The sequence below is a fragment of the Podarcis pityusensis genome, assembly GCF_964106645.2.
Source record: "Podarcis pityusensis genome assembly, chromosome: 4".
NCBI lineage: Eukaryota > Metazoa > Chordata > Lepidosauria > Squamata > Lacertidae > Podarcis > Podarcis pityusensis.
In genome coordinates this window covers 65,644,136-65,664,078 of record NC_138027.1, presented here as the reverse complement: position 1 = coordinate 65,664,078, position 19,943 = coordinate 65,644,136, and the positions used below count along the sequence as shown (strand labels likewise).

Here is a 19,943-nt window from a genome sequence, read left to right as displayed (position 1 = left end):
CGCTTAACAGCTGATCGCTAAGCTGCTTATCAGCTGATCCGCTAAGCCGCTAATCAGCTGATCCGCTAAGCCCGCTAAACCGCTAATAGCGCTAATCCGCTAAACCGCTAATGGGCTTGCTTCGCAAGACGAAAAAACCGCAAGACGAAGAGACTCGCGGAACGGATTCTTTTCGTCTTGCGAGGCACCACTGTACCTGCTTACATATAGCCTCCCTTCAAGCTAAAACAGCTACTCACCAGCAACAACAGGCCACACAAGAGAGATACAGACACAAGGGCTAGACCCAGATTCCAATTCTTCTGGCCACGTGTCTATTCCTGCAGTACTATTACAGGATGTAATAATATCATTCACAACATCAGAAGTTCAACTTCAAATGTGATATATACCATTATTTGCCAACAATGCCCTTCTGCCATTATACGTAAAGGGGGGAAACAGACTAGACTCTCCGTAAATAATTAATGGACCCAATTTTGATATAAGAAAGAGCAGCACAGAGTATGCAAAAACCAACAAAGGCCCAGGTCAGCGAGTAAGCATATGGGTAGGTATTGCTGGCCAGCAGGTAGGTGTCCTAGGCCAACAGGCAGTCATCCCAGGTGTTTAGGCATCCAACTGAGACGAGTGAGCAAGAGGGCAGCCCAGGAAAGTTACAGATATCTGGGGAGATAAAAGAGGGAAGGGGAGGGAGGGAGTGATGGCTTTGACAGTCCCTGGGGGCAGGTTGTGATGAAGGGACTGGTGAGTGAAGTGAGCAGGAGCACAGCCCCTAGTATGTACAGTATGTCTGTGTGCGTGTGTACACACACCCTTCCAATGCAGGACAGCACTTCATGTACTTAATGAAGCTGACTGAAAGCCTGTCATAATATATTTGTCACTTTTTAAGGCTGCCACAAGTCTCTTGTTTTGTTGCCTGAGACTTGCATGGCTACCCATCTGGAAACTAAAGCATTTTTCCTCATTGCAAAAGGCTCTCATAGTTCATATTATGAACAGATTGCTGTCATTCTTTTGTGCAATGTGACAGATCTGTTAGAAGCCTAACATTAAATGGATAGTCATTAATTTACAGTAGTAAGATAACCTATTATTACAACAGAGATTTTGAACTAAAGAAGAAAGGAAGCAGGGTGAAAAAGTAACCTTCCTCCACAAGTTAAACTCTGTTTATTTTAGCTATTCTATTTTATCAATTTTTAATATATATTATATCAATGTGTGTCTACTTTAATAAATAAGTGTTTTAGGAAAATTGCAAGTATTTTTAAACCACGTTGTTAGATACAAATTTATTTAATTTTCTTGCTGTGGATTAGATTAATGTCAGATTTAAGTTGGCTACTGTATGTATGTATGTATGTATGTACGTATGTATGTATTACCCCCTCTTCACTGTAATCAGTGGGTTACAATTAAAATACAAATCCGTAATATACTACAACCACTGAGAAAACAAAGCAGCCCTGAATAGGGAAGTTTTTAATTTTTGATGTTTTACTGTGCTTAATGTTTCAATTTGTTGAAAGCCGCCCAGAGTGGCTGGGGCAACTCAGTCAGATAAGTGTAATAATAATAATAATAATAATAATAATAATAATAATAATAATATACAGGTGATACATTTTGCTTATACCACCTGCTCTTGTTCTTTCTCCCCCCACCCCCACAAAAAACCAATGGTTGAGGCTGATGTAGACAATGGATCGGATCCTGCGGCAACTTCAGATAATGCCTTACAAGACTACCCATGCCCCAAAACACTCCATTTCAGGGCCTAACACCAGTAAATGGTGGAAATAGTGCCTGTGATAGATCAATACCCAGAGAGTTCCATGCTGTGGCCATGCCTCCCACCATCAGAGCTCTTTACAGACAGAGGGGAGGCACCTCTGACTTGTTTTAACAGCCTCCAGGCAACAGATCTAGGGTTATGGTTGCTCTGTAAAAGAGATTAAGAAAGCCTGGAAGATAGCTGACAGAACACTGAGATTTACTGAGAAGTAAATCTTGCTGACTTCAGTGTGGCTTACTCCCAGGAAAATGTACGTAGGACTGCAGCTTGAAATTAATTATTTTACAATTATATTTGGTGAGACTAAACAGAGAAAACAGATTTAAAATTAAAATAAAATAACAGATGGGCGGTTGTAACTTACAACTTAAAAATTATTAGCTTATTTTAAACAATTCCTGATTTATTCCATTATATCCTCAGTACTGAATAAACAAATATTTTTTTCCAATAAATAAATGTGTATCTGTGTCCTAAAGGGAAGTGGTTGATTTGTGGAAATATACAATACAACAGCAATCTTGGTTTAATAATCATGATCGATCACAAGATTGATGCCAGGAGTGTGAGAGTGTGCGTATAATGTCAAATTTGAGCAGCCAATCTACCTACTTACCTGCTTTGCTTCTCTTAGAATATGAAAATGAAAGATGTAATAGTTTACTGTCTCATAAATGCCAGAGTCTCTGACTCTGTGCATGAACCATGTAACACACAGCCCACTTAACTGGAAAGAAAGCACAGTGTGTACTTTGATAGAGCTCTTATTTCACATTTGTCTCTTAGGACACTTCTCCGTGTTTAAATTTTTGGATTTAATGGCTAAACTTCAGTTTTGTTTAGTTATTTGTTTTTTCTCTCTCCGATTAGATTAATTACAGTGCTTTCACTGTTAACAAATAATTGTATCTTGTCTTCAGTTCTCATTTCTAGATACTGCTGTGTTGAAGAAAAGAAAAATCAACAGAATATAGTGGTACCTCAGGTTAAGTACTTAATTCGTTCTGGAGGTCCGTACTTAACCTGAAACTGTTCTTAACCTGAAGCACCACTTTAGCTAATGGGGCCCCCTGCTGCTGCTGCACCGCCGGAGCACGGTTTCTGTTCTCATCCTGAAGCAAAGTTCTTAACCTGAAGCATTATTTCTGGGTTAGTGGAGTCTGTAACCTGAAGCGTATGTAACCTGAGGTACCACTGTATAAGGAAATAAATGTTGCAAGGACTAAAACCCACTGCATTTTGTTTTGTTATCTCTCTCTCATACACACATGGAATGTCAGTGAGTCAAATACTTCTAACCTATCATTTAATTTGATTAAATTCATATGTTAGCATATTTGAAAATCTTGATATGCATGTTACTTAGTAGAAGGAACTGCAAAATAACTTACAGTTTAAAAACAATCACTTTTTGTTAGAAGGAAAGGTCATCTTTAATATTTGCTTTTTCATTCCACATTATATGATAAAGCCAAGAACCAAAACAAATGAAGCATGTCCAGGGAAAATGAGTTACAACTGTTCAATTGAAATGTCAGCTAATTTAACTAGTTAAAATTTTTCATGTTCTTTGGCCCTCCCAATGTTGTCGGATTACAACTGTCATCTTCCCTGACCACTGGCTATGCTTTCTAGAGTTGATGGAAGTTGTAGTCCAACAACATCTGGTCTGCCAACTCAACCTATATTCCATATTAAATATGGTGAGCCAGTAGGAATGAAAACAATATGGTTCTGCTTCCATATTCAACATGACCGAAGGCAGAGGCAACCCATTTGAGGTTAGTTTCTGGTGGATCCTTGAACCCACTAGCACAGTTTTTACTGACTGAAGAACAAAGGAACAGGGAGGTGAGGAAACCTGAACAGGAGATATATCACCGTGACATTGGATCCCAGTCATATGGAAGTGACAACCATGTCTCAGAACTTCATTATCATGTTTCTGATACAAATGTGCTGCACTGCATGTTGAAATAGATAATAGATTTCCTTTCAGTTTAGCCACCTTATTTCCTGTCATTCAACAGCTCAGTAGCCTCTAAACAAGTTTCTGAAAGATTTCATTTCATTTGATCTTATCTGATGCTCACTGACCTAGTTTTCAGTCTCTTGGAAAAAAGAAAGACGTAGTTACATGTTTTGTATGTGTGCTCAGAAAATACTCAAAAATAGCAACTCTTGCACATAAAGTGTCAACATTGTGCTTATTAATGAGGAGATAAAAATTCTCATATTGATTTACAGAAACTATTCGTTAAATACTTATTCTTCTGAATAACTTCCATGCCTAAATGTTTCAAAATCCAACTCCACCAATCATGAGTTAAATTATTTGGAAAGGTTTTCCTCTATTTTCTTGATTCAAAACATCAGCAGAAGCCATTTCTAGTTCTGAGAGCAGGCACTTATCTCCACACAACTTGCACATGATATAGAAGATTATACCGGAATAACAGGCTTGAAGAGTGTCAAATGGACACTGGTGATTTCAAAGCAATATTTGGAACTCTGTCATTTTATTGCAATAAAGGATTACACAATCCCTCTTGGCTGTTCCACCGCCCTCAGAAGTGCAGGGGGTGGCAGCCTAGGAGAAGGTATTTTCTGCCCCACCCCCTGAATTATGGAACTCCCTTCCCATAGAAGTGTGTATGGCACCTTCATTATACAGCTTTCGGCGAATGCTGAAGACGCACCCCTTTGCCCTGACTTTTGACACTTGAGGACACACCTTATTTCTGTAATTTTGTTTAAAAGTTGTTTAAAATATTGTGTTTTAATTGTTGTGACCTGCCCTGGGACCTTGGGGTGAAGGGCAGGTAATAAATGTTAATAATAATGAAAACAATAATTTTAAAAATCAAAGCATACCTATTTCTGTGTGATTGTGAGTTGGCATGTATCAGTGATGGGGAGAATTTGTGGTAGGGCTGTAGCAAATCCCATCTCACTGATTTGCTCATTTGGAAGGGCGAGTTTACATAGACCTTCTGCTCCCGTAATAGCAATTTCAGGAGGGGAGGGATGTATATCACAGCAGCAGCTATGGCTTCCTATCCATTTTCTTTCTCTCTCAACAGTTTAGAAGTCACCAGGGCTCTCGGCTGCCATGCTTCTCTTCCCAGATCCCCCTGGGATTGATGCTAGCATAGCCACACTCCTATTGTCAAGTTTCCTTCCTAGAGTGCCTTGAGGGTTATGTTAGCAGGGACATGCTAGTGTCAACACATTTCTGGGACACTGTGGTGAGGAAGCTTGGCAGTCAGAGCTCAGCTACTGAAGCTGCCATCAGAGAAGGCAGCTTTTAAATGAAAATCAAGTGAGAATAATATGATCTCTATTGTGGTACATGCCTCCTCCCTCTGAAAACTGTTGGGGTATGTGTGTCAGAACTGTGATCAATAATAATTTTCTATACAGTAATCAGTGTTCGAAACTCCCATTGTTCCAGGCGTGTTTTGCGAGAGGGAATTTCATTAGCGTGAGCAGTTTCTGAGCTCTAGGTGCAGTACTGCGCCTAAGATTTCAGATTAAAACTGCAGAGTGGAAGGAAAGGGGGACCAGAAAACCAGAAGGAAAACTGTGAGACTTTTTGAAAGACACAATTAATGTTTTACCTGTGACACATAATGCTTCTGAAGAATAACCAGCCTAAAAACTTTGCCTTATGGTCACACACAAGCACTCAATTAGATTATCAAGTGTCAACTGCATTTTCATATGAAAACACATGACTTAAAAAAAACCACCCAGAAAAATTACAATTACCTTATTGACAAGGGTGACAATATCGCCTTCTTTGATTGTCAGTTCATCTTCATTCTGTGCTTCGTATGAAAATAAAACTTTGCAATATTCCTTTACTGAAAGAAAAACAACAACAACAGTGTATTTCAATATACTGTCCTACCAAAACGCCCATGTAATTTTGAAACAAACGTATTTCCCAATATTTTTTCTAGGCAGCTGGTTTTAAAAATGTATGAAGCACTTTAGCAGATAGAGAAAAATAATGATTATTTCTGTAAAAACAGTCATTTGATAAAATTATTGTAGCCAGAACCATTCCATTAAAATACTTTAATTGGAAAGGCTGTGCTCATTTCTCATTCACACTAAGGCTGGGTGCAGCCACTTCCCATGGGGAATAACAGAGCCTTGCTATGCACATAGTCAAGTGGGAGGTCACCATTAACATTTTTAAATTAATAGTTTTTACTACACAAACACATAATTCAACATAAACATTCATATTATGCCGTTACCAAAAAATTATAACATTTATAGAAAAGAGAAGGCATTAGGGTTTTTTTTGATATGTAGGAGTACTGCATATTTTAACCAAGTAAAGGGATACGAGTGGATGGGAGATATGGGAGACAAGTACAGACCTCCCATTCCCCATAGTGGTCAGCTGAGCATGTCAAGAATAAATAAGCAGTAAAGCTTATGCCCTATGATTTCTATTTGGAAATGTGTGCACATGAATCTTACTAATGATCATTCTTATACTTCAGTTCTATTTCCTCTCTTCCTTTGATTTGTTACCACAAGAAAGAATTGCTAATACTAGTAATTCAACATTTTAAGTAACATAATTAAACCACTGATTTCCAAAAGTGTCTTTTTTTTAAAGGGGGCAGCAGCTATTAGCAACAATCTTGTCTAAGTAGATAAGTATGTAAAGTATGAAAAACTGACAATAATTTAGACACCAGATTACAAGTCATTGTCTATCCAATGAAGCAAAGGTAAGCAAACATTTTTAATTATAGGTTTCAGCCATTATTCATAGCGCTAGAAATACCCTACTATTTTTATTTCCTCTTGGAGACTTTATCATCTGTTTTTCAAACACAGAGAGTAAGTAAGAGGTGTGTGTTTATTTCCCTAAGACACACCTGCAAAATGCACATTTTAAGAGAGAAAAAACACAAAACAAATTGGATTTCTCTAAGAATTTAAAGTGCAAGTTAATCCAATATTTGATGGTAGGGATCAGGTTATAATATAAAAGAACAATGCAGGTTTTAAAATCTGTAAAGCAAAATGTCTTCTCTCTCAGCATCTTTAGCCCAAAGCCCTGTGGCATATTTTATTTCATTATTTTTGAAATTAGGAAACTGCTAAGAGATGAAAGTTCCCTAAATTTCCCCAGACACCTAGATGCTCTGAGCACAAAGAGAAGGGAGGGGTATCCCAGCAGCAAGACCTACCCTTTGTCCTGTTGTCCACTTCTATTTTTGCTGGCTCCTGAACTGCTGTGGCTGTGGGTATTCTTTTTCCAACTGTCTGTAAACATATAAACAACTCCTCTTTATTTTATTCTATCTCACCAAAAATTCAGCAAGAAAGTAATGAACATAACGTCACAATTCATGTCATTGTTCAATCCTTTTAAAAAAAAAAAAAGATTAATTATTGATGTTATTCCCTCAGGCCTTACCTGCCAGAATTCCTTTAAGAAATGTAATTGTTTAGTTAACTGCCCCCTTGTGACCTTATAATTACATCCCATTCTGTGCCAATGAAGTTCTATCCCTGTAATCATATGAAATATCAAAGCTCTGCTGACAAGTGAATATCCCATCACAAGCACTTGTGCATGGTATGCAGTAATAATTAACTATTAAATACTTCCAATCATTCCAAAATGTTTCACTTGGGACTAAAAAGCTGCGGATATAAGTTGTCAAATAGCTACACCCAAAAGAAACAACACTGCATACATTAATTGGTATATGGAACCCAGTGATGTGAGCAGCATTTGGTCAGATGCAATAACTACCAATGGAGTTCTGGTATTCAAAGTAGCAACTTCAGTTGAACAATTTGAGATAGGATTATTGTCTTTTATACCTATAGGCAAGTGCAGTTAAGCAGGACACTGAGCTTTGGAGCAGCTCACCTTTTTGAGAACTGACAAGACACTGACCTTTCCTGGGGGGGCGGGGGGAATAATCAGCAGAGGAACAAAATGCTATATAAACTCAAAGACCAAAACAGAGTTATTCGCTTGCAGAGGTCTACCTTCTCCTCCCTCCACCTTTTTTTTCTTTTACACTATCATCTAAACACACATAGCCCAGATTTTAGTTGTGGAAGAACATTTTTCAGAATTCATTAGGCAGAAGCAGAGGATCTCAAAGGAGATAATCCAAAATTTATGAGGGTGTCGGGCAAATCTGTCTGATGAACTAATTTAATTAATTAGCTAAAATGGTTGCATAAAAGAACGCATGGTGGCAAGGGAGCAAATTGTCTTCTGGCAGGCTGTTTGTATGAAAAGCGAAATAGTTGATTTATGCTTGAAGGGGCAAAGAGGTGATCCTGCCAATTAAGTCCATTTGTTTTTATACTGATGTCATCTGCCAGAAGTGTTGCCAGATGTTTTTTTTAATGTGTCTTTTGTTTGAAGTATTGGTTCTTACTCCAGATTAAGAGCCCCACTTAACAGAATGTCCCTCATTTCATCTCCGCCACATTATGTTTCTGACATCTCATAAAATACAGAGTACTATTTTTGCAACCAACTGTATTGCCCTCTGATGTTACACAGAGGACACATGAATGCTGTGGTTCTTTAAAAGTCCTTGCCATTCTCGGAAGCATTTCAAAACACAACAAACCAAGCCCCTCTCATCTCAGGTGTCTGAATTTGAACCTTTCACTATCATCAGGCTTAAGAAAGAAACAAATACAAATAAAGGTGAAATTAGGGGAGATTTCTGGCTAAGGGCTCTTTGAGATCTTTTATCCTCCCATTTTATATCACAATGAAAAGTCACACAAAATTTACACTGGTAGGCCTCAATGATTATGGAAATCAAAAGTTACTTTTCCCGTGTTCAATAATGGCTTCAAACACATCATAAATTAAGCCAACACAATGGCATGGTAATTTTAAAACTATGCAAAGAACTCTAAGATTAAATGGGGTGGGGCACAGAAGAATGCAAAAGGAAGCTGTGTGCACTATAATATGATTTGGACAGGATTACTGCAAACAACACCCATATTAATCTTGGCGTACGTTTGTGGTTTGTTATACCAAGTAACAGCGTATCTACATGTTCTAGACTTCAATATCAACTCCTAGCTTCTTATTTGCACGTATTTTATTCAGGGATTCTAAGACTAAAAATTATACTCTTTACATCACACTCTTTTTCGAACATGATAATTATGTGGAAAATGTAGGAAGCACAATGGTATCCTGCTTCCTGTTTATGCCCTCCAAATTAGAACTTTCAAATTCCCACCTCAAATGTGGAGATATGAAAGTTCTATTTTAGACAAGAAGAGTGAGGAAACGAAGAACACATGAAATTTGCACGTTCTACTCCACAGCATTATCACATCTCAAGATGCTTAAAACAGATTTTTCATTATTATTTGTTATTTATTATTATTTGGCCTGTTCTGATGAATGTATCAGCTATATGGAACAGGGGAGCCTGAGGAAACCTATCTCACAGCTCTTCAAAAATATGATTCAGATTCCACTTAAAGTCTAGGTATCATCTGTCCATTTAGACTTACGTGTTTTATATTTTTAGCATGTAGGGCTTACGTGAACAAGTTGCCCACACATGGATGTCCAATGGAACAGGTGGTTGTGGTTTATGGTCTGACCAGCTGCAGTCCCACTCTCTCACCAAATGCAGTTGGCAAGTTCATCAGAAGTGGCTCACTGGTTATCCCAGTAGCAATATAGAGTATACAGAGGGGGAAAGAAGAGCTGCTGATATAGTTTAACTTGATTTATGTTCTTTAACTGTGCTGCACATTATTTAACCTTAGCTAGATAGAAATATTTTATCTATTTATTTACAAAATACCCTACATTACATAGTAATCACAGGGCATTTTCAACATAGTATAAAGCGCATTATACACAATAAAATGGTGAAATGTAGCTAAAATTAAAACCAGTTATTTAAAAGTCAAATTGAAAGCAGTTCATGGAAACCATAAGACCTTAGGCAGCACAGATTAAATTAAATTCCTCCAACACCTTGAGACCCCAGTAATGCCCTAACCATCAATGCCTCTAGGAGGGGGGAAATGACACAGTAAGGGCACCCCTACAGAGAAGACTCTATTCACAATGTCATTCCATAGAGGGCGACATCCATAACTTTTGCCTACATGAGATGGGGTACCAGGGGTTCTCCAGATGTTGTAGACGACAACTCTCATCATTGCAGACTGCTGGCCATGCTGGTTGAGGCTCATGGCAGCTGGAGCAAATTATTGTAATGTACAACTACCCTTTAGATAAATAGCTACTAGAATTTAATCATCTTAGAATCTAGGACCTAGATGATCCAGTGGCAAAGAAATAAGAAGATATCACAAGATTTTGAGAAAAATAAGAAATCTATGAAATACAAGAAATGTGAAGTGTTGTAGTTAAGCCTAATAGCAGATGTTTGAAAGCAAAGTTGGATTTGCTGTCGGGTTTTCTATACCTTACAGCAGGCATAGGCAAACTCTGGCCCTCCAGATGTTTGGGAATACTTTAAATAATGGAAGAAAACTGGTTACCATTCTTTCCTCTGCCTACTACTTCTTTTTTTAAGATAGCTATTCCACCAAGTGATATATTTTCTTTTGCTACCTGGATAAAAATATCCAATGTTGTTGAAGTGATCTGAGCACAGACTTCCAAATTACATGTTGCTAAGTATAATACTAAGCACTAATTTATAGAGTGAGAGGAGCTGGGGTAAACTATGCAGTACAGTAGAAGGAATGCTATGCTAGAAGGAAAGGGATGGCAGGTGTCTCATTCAGAAATCCTATAATCCTGTTTTAGTTAGCTGTTTACCAGTTATTCTGGAAAGAGAGGGGCCCTTGTACTATATTTTATTCTGTGTACATTCCTCATTGATGAAAATAGCACAGAAGAGAGCATTAGAACCTTTATGCATTAGATTGAAATACCTCGGGTGATACCTCGGGTTAAGTACTTAATTCGTTCCGGAGGTCCTTTCTTAACCTGAAACTGTTCTTAACCTGAAGCACCACTTTAGCTAATGGGGCCTCCTGCTGCTGCCGCGCCACCGGAGCACGATTTCTGTTCTCATCCTGAAGCAAAGTTCTTAACCTGAAGCACTACTTCTGGGTTAGCGGAGTCTGGAACCTGAAGCGTATATAACCTGAAGCGTATGTAACCTGAGGTACTACTCAGTATGTAACCACTGTACTACTAACCTAATGAAGAAATGGCAAATAATACCCTTTGGCCAATATCGTATTTTAATCATTTGTCTCTAGAACTTTTATGAAATTGGGGTGCAGTGATTTGCATCTGTCTACTTATTTCTTGCTCACATCAAGTCTAGTTAGTCTCTGAAATTTCTGGGAGTACCAGTCCTAAATCAACAGCAGTTGTTTTCTGACATATATACTGTAGTCTACATTAAATCAAATTGTACTTTGAGAGCAGTGAACACAACCATCAGGCCTGTGTCAGAGGCTTGAAATTAATGCCTAGGTTGAGCAGTTCTCTGTTCTCAGCTAGTCATGTGCATTCATAAGAGGAATATGGCCAGCATCCTGCTCTCACAGTGGCCACTGACCAATCACAATATGTAAGCTTTTTCAATACAACTTAAAATTTATGTATGCAGTACAGAAAGCTTAATCATATGAATAGCAGATGCTGCACACATGACGGGCCGACAATTGGCAGTGAACTGACATATATTGAGTCCACTGGATTAACCCAGCCCCAAACTATAACTTCATTTAGCATAGGTTAGATACAGAATATAAGAACAATGAGAATCAATTATCAATCAAACTTCCAAACCATATTGAGAATCTGTCAAATTGAGACTTCCAGTCATGTCTGCATTGTTCAAACAAATATACAAGCAACTATATGCTTTGGGGGGGAAATGTTAGAAGCAGCAGTTGTGGAAGTCTGCTCTCAGGCTGAGAGTACTGAATGCACTTTACGCACAAAGAGGGTGCTTTGGTCCTCATATGTTGTTCCCACTACACTTTGCTAATGAACCACTGTAGAACTAGCATAGACAATGAAATCTGCACAACTGACTTCCCTTGTGTGGAGCAAAGGTACCCATGTCCACCAGAGAGTGTACTCCCCCTGTGGTCACCATTGTGAATTACAGCACCCAGAGGTGCCAGGTGTATTGGGTGGAGGGGGCGTTAGCTCCCCCAGTATTTTTTGGCAAGGGGCAGCACACCACCCATATTGAAGGGGCCGCCATGCCCTGCCAGGTGGTGGCTGGGGCAAGCATGGAGAGCAATCTCCACACTTGCTCGCCTCAACAATTGCCCACGCTCATACCATCCACAGAGTGGACGCCACAACCAAGAAGGCCCTCTGTCTGGTTCCTTGTAACTTCATTTCACGAGTGAAGCATTTCACACAGGGGGGTTTTTATGACAACTGCAACAAATCCTTTTCTCTTATAATAGAAAAAGTTGGTCTGTCTTGTTCCAAAATTATGTACAAGAGCGATAGTCTCAAAAGCCATTTTGGCATATAAGCGGTATATAAAAAAATTATAACCATCATCCTCTTGTCTGTTTTAGTTTGCTAATCTCTCAGTTATTGCTTATGGTTAAGAAATGTAAACTTCTTCCACTCAGGAGGTTTTACTGAGATTTATCTATCCAGATGATGTGGGATGCAGGAAGGGGACAGCAGCAATTCAGGCAGAGCAGATGCCGTCAGAACAAGCAGAGCAAATCTTATTAAAATCACAGACGAACAAGAATGCCAATGACACAAAGTTAAAGGAAGAAAAGGAGAAGCCCAGTCAGTAGATTACACTCTCCATTGCTCCCTGATAAAGAAGCAAAACCAAAAAGATCAGAAAATTAAATGAAATAAATAAAGCATAAATCAAAAGCTCTTGGATTGCTTGGATTTGCTAAACTGATGCAAAAAATATGGAATATGCTGCAAACTGTGAACACCCAATAATAACAATTCTAATTAAACCTACATCATTTTGCAAATTACACATCACTGGAGTTTCAGAGATATTGCCTAGTTTTTTGTTTACAGAGGTGTACAGAAACAAGCAGAACTAGAATCTTACTGTCAAACTAGTTGTTGCATCAACAGTCACGCCTATTATTCACATGCCTGACACATTCACATCAAAACGGGCCTTTTTCTAAGTAAAACGCATAACTGAGCCGTGGGATGTCTTCCTTCACACACATAGCATATGCCACTACAACACACCTGGGGATTTTGCTTGTGCACGTGCATGCTTTGTTGCTTGGAGTCACATTTCATAACATTTGGAAGCCTGCACAACGTGGGAGGAAATCTGCAGAACTGAAAATCTGACAACACTAATACAGCAGAGAAGTGCCTTAAGCATGTTACTAATGCTAATCGTTGCTAATCTAACTTCTCTTTTTGGTGAGCTCTTAGAAGACTACAAGAAGCAGTAAAGAGCTGCAGGTAATCCTCCCAAAATATTTACTGTCATCTTACTTGCTCCCCAAACTTTCAGTTATAAGATCTTATAATGCACTTTTTTTATTTTAAAGAAGGCTTAAAGGTGGTTAAAGAAGCATCTTGCATTTGCTAGCACAGACAGCAAAAGCTATTGTTGCTCCAGGGGCTGCTCCAGGGGCTGCTCATCCATCCATCCATGCACAGAGAAGTATATTTTCAAGTAATATCCCTCTGAACCCACATGTAACTCCTATGACACAGTCACATGGTATTCAGCAAGCAGAGGAAACTGAGCCTTCATTCACATGGCAGTTTGCTCTGTTTCTCCAACGATTTCCTGTTATTTTCCACATTATATTTGAGCTTTTTCACACAATGAAAAAAACCCACTTCTAGAAATCTATTGGAACATAATGGAAATTACAGTTATTTCCTGCCATTTTCATGGCTGAACCTTGAGGGAACACAAGCATGCTTGGGTGGAAACGGTGGAGTAGTAACAATGATGTTCATAGTTGTGTCACACCATTCCTGCGGGTGGTGAATGAAATTTTGAGCAACATGCTGATGTATTGATCAAAAATCCACAGTTCCATAGCACAACAGGTACCGCAGTGTGAAAGGAACATGAGAAAAAGTTCTGGTTGGGAAAATAATCACACTCTCCTAAAAAGGGAACTCTGCTATCTCCTGCAACAAAATATGTGCAAAATGTTGCTATGTGAATGGCAATAGTGTATTGTATGGTTCATTATCTCACCAACTGTCATAACTTCTAACTTGGCTGAAGCATAGGGGTGTATAGGGTGTTAGGCGAGGGGTAGTACTTCTGTTGAGGGACACATAGTGCTTCTTCTGGGATAGGTTATCTACCTTTGGTCCTCCCTCTGCACTCAGCTCTTGCCTGTGGCTCCTAGAAGCTGTCAGCATGCAACAGCCTCTCCAACACCCCGGGAAATGGCTTTGACTGACCAGCTAAACCAGGTGAGGGTAGCCAATGGGTCTCAAACCCTCAGTAATGGACTTCCCATGCATACGAATAAAGTCTCTTTTGGATTGAGCAGACAAGACCAGTAGTGGGTCCAACAGTCAAGATGGCTGTTTTTGCATGTGCAGCAGAAGGAAGCTGGGGCTCATCAACTTGGAAAGGTAGCCCATCTAGGAGAAGGAAATCTCTGATCCTAAACCTCCACTGCCTTGCGGGATATATTTGGGTAGAAGAAAAAGCTAAGGAGTAAACCCTATCCATTTCCGGAGTGGAGACCCTAAGTTGGATGGCACTTTGCACATCTCATTCTGACAACTCCTGCAGCCAAACTGGTGCCAAATACATTGCTCTGCTTTCCCTTACATAAGTGAGGCAGAGGAGGTGTCTTGTCAGCTGGGCAGCCCAGGACCTCCATACACGCTGCCCAGACTTGCACCCTGGGGAGGTAACTTCAGTGCTGCAAACGCAGCAGTTTGACTTCACCCCCAGAAGTGTACTCTATTGTCTCTCTCCAGACAAATGGATGCTAACAAAACTCAATGCAGCATGCTATTGATTCAACAATTCAGGGACTGCATTCTCAACAGGATTTGAAGAAAAGGATAGATAATAGAATGTCATCAGGATACTGAAGGCTCTGAAACAACAAGCTCTATTAGTTACAAGACACAAGGTATGTACCCTGTGGAACTCCACAAGGAAATGCTTATGGGCCAGAACAGGAGTCTTCTAAAACTAGGTTCTGAAATTTGCCTGTCATGTAGGAATGGAACCACTGCAGAGCAATAAATGTATCCTCTCCCAAAATTTGCCACATAGCCCGTGGCTGATGGTACTAAAATCCAGTAAAATTAGTATGGTCTTCCAGTTTATCTACTGCCAATGGAAATCTACCAAAATGGCAAAGCCAATTTCTTTTCTAAGACCAGTCTTGAAACTTGACTAAAATGGATCTAGTAGCAGTCATCCAAAGTGACTGTAGTAAAAATAAGCCTGTGGTGGGTGACATATGGGGAGATGGCAATCCAAAAAAAGTAGATAATATAATACAACTCTGCTATTTAAAATTGAATGAACCTGGGACTATACAACTGAAGAGAAATACAATAAAGTATCAAACAGAAACTTCGAAACAGCAAAACAACACTTCAAAACCATTTAAAAAATCATGAAAGGTCAGGAACAACTTCAAATCTAAAACTTTAGCAGTAGCTATGCAATACATCCCGGGACGCGGGTGGCACTGTGGGTAAAACCTCAGCGCCTAGGACTTGCCGATCGCATGGTCGGCGGTTCGAATCCCCGCGGTGGGGTGCGCTCCCATCGTTCGGTCCCAGCGCCTGCCAACCTAGCAGTTCGAAAGCACCTCCGGGTGCAAGTAGATAAATAGGGACCGCTTACCAGCGGGAAGGTAAACGGCGTTCCGTGTGCTGCGCTGGCTCGCCAGTTGCAGCTCCGTCACGCTGGCCACGTGACCCGGAAGTGTCTTCAGACGGTGCCAGCTCCCGGCCTATAGAGTGAGATGAGCGCACAACCCTAGAGTCTGGCAAGACTGGCCCGTACGGGCAGGGGTACCTTTACCTTTACGCAGCACATTCAATGTATCAATGGTGTATTTTTCTCTCTGACTGGTATTCAGTGGTGACCCTCGGACCAATAATATTTCCAAAATGCTATTTCATGCACTAATACAGTGACCCGCAGTACGTTTCATTGAAAATAAATTCTACTGAAATCAAAGTGGATTGATTCCACTTAAAGAGTTTAGAATCAGAACACTTTTCTGTCTAAACCTATTCATGTCAACCATACACTAATGTGTATGTTGAATATGCCTTCAAAGGGTATGAAGTTTGCACTCACTCAAACATACACACTCATTCATTCCTTCTCTTCCATCTGCTCACTTCTCTATTTCCCCTTTCCTCTGGTTCTGTTTTTCCCCTGGGGTAGGATGCTACCATCTTCCCTGCCCACCTCCAATACAGTTTCCTCCTCTCCGCATCACTCCCTGCCTGTGGGATTTGTGTATGTCTGCGTGCACATTCTTGAGGTTTTTTATATATAAAATAAAATAACATCTGTGTGAATTTGTAACATTAATGAACAGTGAAAAAGGAAACAGGCAGCCCACACATTTTCCAGACTCATCCAAGAGTTAGCTTCTTCCATTGGCTATGAAAAGGAGTAAGAACTGCTGAGAATCTGTCAGCTGCTCTGAAATGTGCAACATGAACTTCAGATGTCTAAGAAGTTATCTTAATATTCCTCTACAGCATGTCTATGAAGAGGATGACAAGAGAGCAATTGGGCTTGTGTGCAAGGATTGGGACCTTCATTGTATAGCCATATTGCTGCAGTAGAAGTCCAGACTGAAAACTGTACCACGGCGATTACAGTGGTACCTTGGGTTAAGTACTTAATTCGTGCTGGAGGTCCGTTCTTAACCTGAAACTGTTCTTAACCTGAAGCACCACTTTCGCTAATGGGGCCTCCTGCTGCCGCTGCGCTGCCAGAGCACAATTTCTGTTCTCACCCTGAAGCAAAGTTCTTAACCCGAAGTACTATTTCTGGGTTAGCGGAGTCTGTAACCTGAAGCGTATGTAACCTGAAGGGTATGTAACCCGAGGTACCACTGTACAGAGTTTCATTTGAGCAGGTCCAAGTTGAAACCTCAATGGATGTTATTATGATTGCTCCACTTTCCCAACATTATTAGTGCAGTGAGAATGAAGACCTCAACTCAATGTTTCTGAACACAATCCACCAGGAACCTTTTGCACAGACCTCTTTTAAATGAAGCCAGATGGGAAAGGCATAGATAGGCACACTCTTCATTTTAACAGAGCTTGCCTGTAGAAGGAGTGGTTCCAGGTGAATTGTGTCTGTTTGTGTTGTTGTTGTTACGAATTAGCAGTGTTTACTTCGATAAAGTAGCACTGAGCATATGTTGAGTTGCATTTCAAAATACTGTATTTTTCGCTCTATAAGACGCACCCGACCATAAGACGCAACTAGTTCTAGAGGAGAACAAGAAAAAAAAAAGTTCTCTCCCTCTCTGCTCCCTCTCTGCTTCGCTGAAGGGACGCTGCGCAGCTTTCCCTCTCTGCGCTGCACCTCTTCAGCACTAAAGAGGCACTGCGCAGCTCTCCCTCTCTATTTCTTCTCCTGCTTCGCTGAAGGGGCGCAGCGGCTCTCCGGCGAAGCGGGAGGAGAAATGGAAGGGGCTCCGCATCTCCTGCCGCTTCGATGAAGGGGCGTTGCACAGAGAGGGAAAGCTGCGCTCCCACTCTGCTCAGGAGGCTTCGGGAGGCTATCGCTGAAGCCTGGAGAGCAATAGGGATTGGTGCGCACCAACCCCCCTTGCTCTCCTGGCTTCAGCAAAAGCTGTGCAGCCTGCATTCGCTCCATAAGACACACACACATTTCCCCTTACTTTTTAGGAGGGGGAAAGCGCGTCTTATAGAGTGAAAAATACGATACGTCCAAAATACCACAGACATTTCAGCGAGCTATGAAAATACTGTTCCTCCATCTAACTCTTTCTTGTTCTCTATTGTTCCCTTATGTACAGAAAGACCCACGGCACATGCTAAGTTGATACATTTATTTAAGGAGCTATGTAGCTTCATTCCATGTTTAAACAGAAGTGACAGACAACTGCTTTTCAAAAATACGAGGATTAGAAATGTATAGATATATAAATATATTACAAAGTTGGCAAATAATAAAGTTTGTAACTCAAGGCAACTGTTTTGTATAATTACACAAACTCTCAACATCTTAAAAATGGCATTTACCAAACTGGGTTTCAGATGTAAGTCTAATAAGTGATGATATTTTAACCAGAAATAACAATCTTTTTTTGGAAGAACAAATAACAAGAACAAATATGTTATTTTGGAAGTGGACTTGCTTCCCTATCCTTTCTTTTTCTTTCATTTTCTTTTAAATAATAAAATAAGTACATGAAAACTCTATGCCTTCCATAGAGATAGTACAAGTTAATTGAATAACAATATTAAAGACAGTTAAAAATATCACACTAAAATGAGAATATCATAAAACATCTGTGTACATTTACTGATCAAAGGGGGGGGGGGGAGAGAAGAGGCAGCCAGAGAGTTCCAGGACGTTCTGCCTCTGTAGAGGAGCCACTTATTTTAATATGTTACTTATTTCTTCACAAACACAGATGGAGCTGCTTTCAGTGAAAAGTCTCTCACTTCTAACACATCATTTTTAAGCCATGATACAGGCAAAGGCTCTTGTTGCCAAACATCTGTGCGCTACATTACATGACTTAGAATACAGTTGCAGAAATAAACGAAGAAGTTCTTTTTAAAAAATAAGAAAGACATACCTCTTCTCCCATTGTGAAGTAAAGCTGCCTTTCTAGAGATTATAGTAAGCGTTCAAGAGCAGCAAGAGGAGCCCTCCCACTTCCTTGGAAGTGCTGAGCTCACTAAGTCTGGGAGGCCAAGCCTAAAACTGAGTCACACTTTAAGGCTAATGTGAGCTATGAGGAAACAAAGCTTACATTTGTTTACTTGACAGGAAACCTGGAACTTATTGCAGTTTGCTTCTTGCGAGGCAGTGGTTTTCTCTCCTTTCCAGAGAGAGAAAAGCAAATCTAAAAACCCTGGGCTTCTTCTGACAACACATACAGAGAAGCAGATCAGACAGCATGAGGAATGAAGGGTATAATTTTCAGAACTAAAGATAAAGTAATTTTTAAATAAGGCATCCAGAAATGAATCCAGAGAAGAATACCTTATTTTAATTTTATAAAATGTTATTTTTTAAAAAATGATCAAATGTCTTTGTTCCTGATAATGTTTTTGTACTGGGGCCAGGGAGCATGATTTCTATGAAGAGCGACTGAAAGGAACAAGGAAGTACATTATAAATGTTAATTAAGTTATATTGTATACTAGATGATAGATGTGGCTTCTGTAATGCTACTATAGGAGAAAACATGGAAATACCAAGGTATGCATAATGCACTAAAGGTAAATGTTAGGAGACCAAACTGGTGAAGAATAATACCCCGATTGAAAACAGACCATGTTTAAATGCATGCAATAACAATTTGATCAGTGCTGCCAATCATGTTTACTTATGCCCTAGGAAAGGGAACACAGAAAATTTAATCAACAGAAATAATTACAACCCTGGACTAATTTGTCACACAGACATCAATATGCTCAGCTGAAACTATGCAGTGGAACAGGTTCAGATTTGACTCACACAAGACAAGAAGCCACCCACACTGAGTCACCAAGCCCAGTTTCCTAAACGATGAGTTTCAGTTCAAGCAACTGATGGAATACACCATTTGGAAACAACTAAAGTCAAGCCTTCCAGTAGCTTGTTCTTAAAAATAACTGTACTACATTTTCAGGACTCCAAATGCTTAAGAACTCCATTGGATAAATTGCCAGCCTTGGATTAGATATATCCTGTGAAAGCCTGTAGCTTCCCACTCCAGCACCAACCCAGTAAAATAGCTCACTTACACTATGGGGCTGTCTTACTTCTTTCTTTCCGCTGCCACCACTTATTGTCACCTAGGGCAAGGACTGTAGGACTCCCACTGTCATACTGTAATCTACTGGGGAGGAGGGAGTCCAGACAAATTCAAAGTCTCCTGCCTGATAATTTCAGCCTATCATCCTTTCTCCAAGGCACTTTAA

The 19,943-nt window shown here is 39.9% G+C and overlaps 1 protein-coding gene across 5 annotated transcripts in view; it reads right to left on the bottom strand.

Annotated features, from left to right (window-relative positions):
* SH3KBP1 (SH3 domain containing kinase binding protein 1) overlaps positions 1 to 19,943 on the bottom strand; it is a 136,156-nt gene that overhangs the window by 27,100 nt on the left and 89,113 nt on the right. For 4 of the 5 annotated variants that reach the window (XM_081001638.1, XM_081001640.1, XM_081001637.1 and 1 more), the window contains 2 exons: positions 7,021 to 7,096; positions 5,573 to 5,667 (listed from right to left, as the gene is read on the bottom strand). In XM_081001638.1, the coding sequence (XP_080857764.1) occupies positions 5,573 to 5,667; positions 7,021 to 7,096 (171 nt within the window). Of the gene's footprint in view, positions 1 to 5,572; positions 5,668 to 7,020; positions 7,097 to 18,610; positions 18,750 to 19,943 lie in introns of those variants that run through there. The other variant, XM_081001641.1, reaches the window with a different exon arrangement.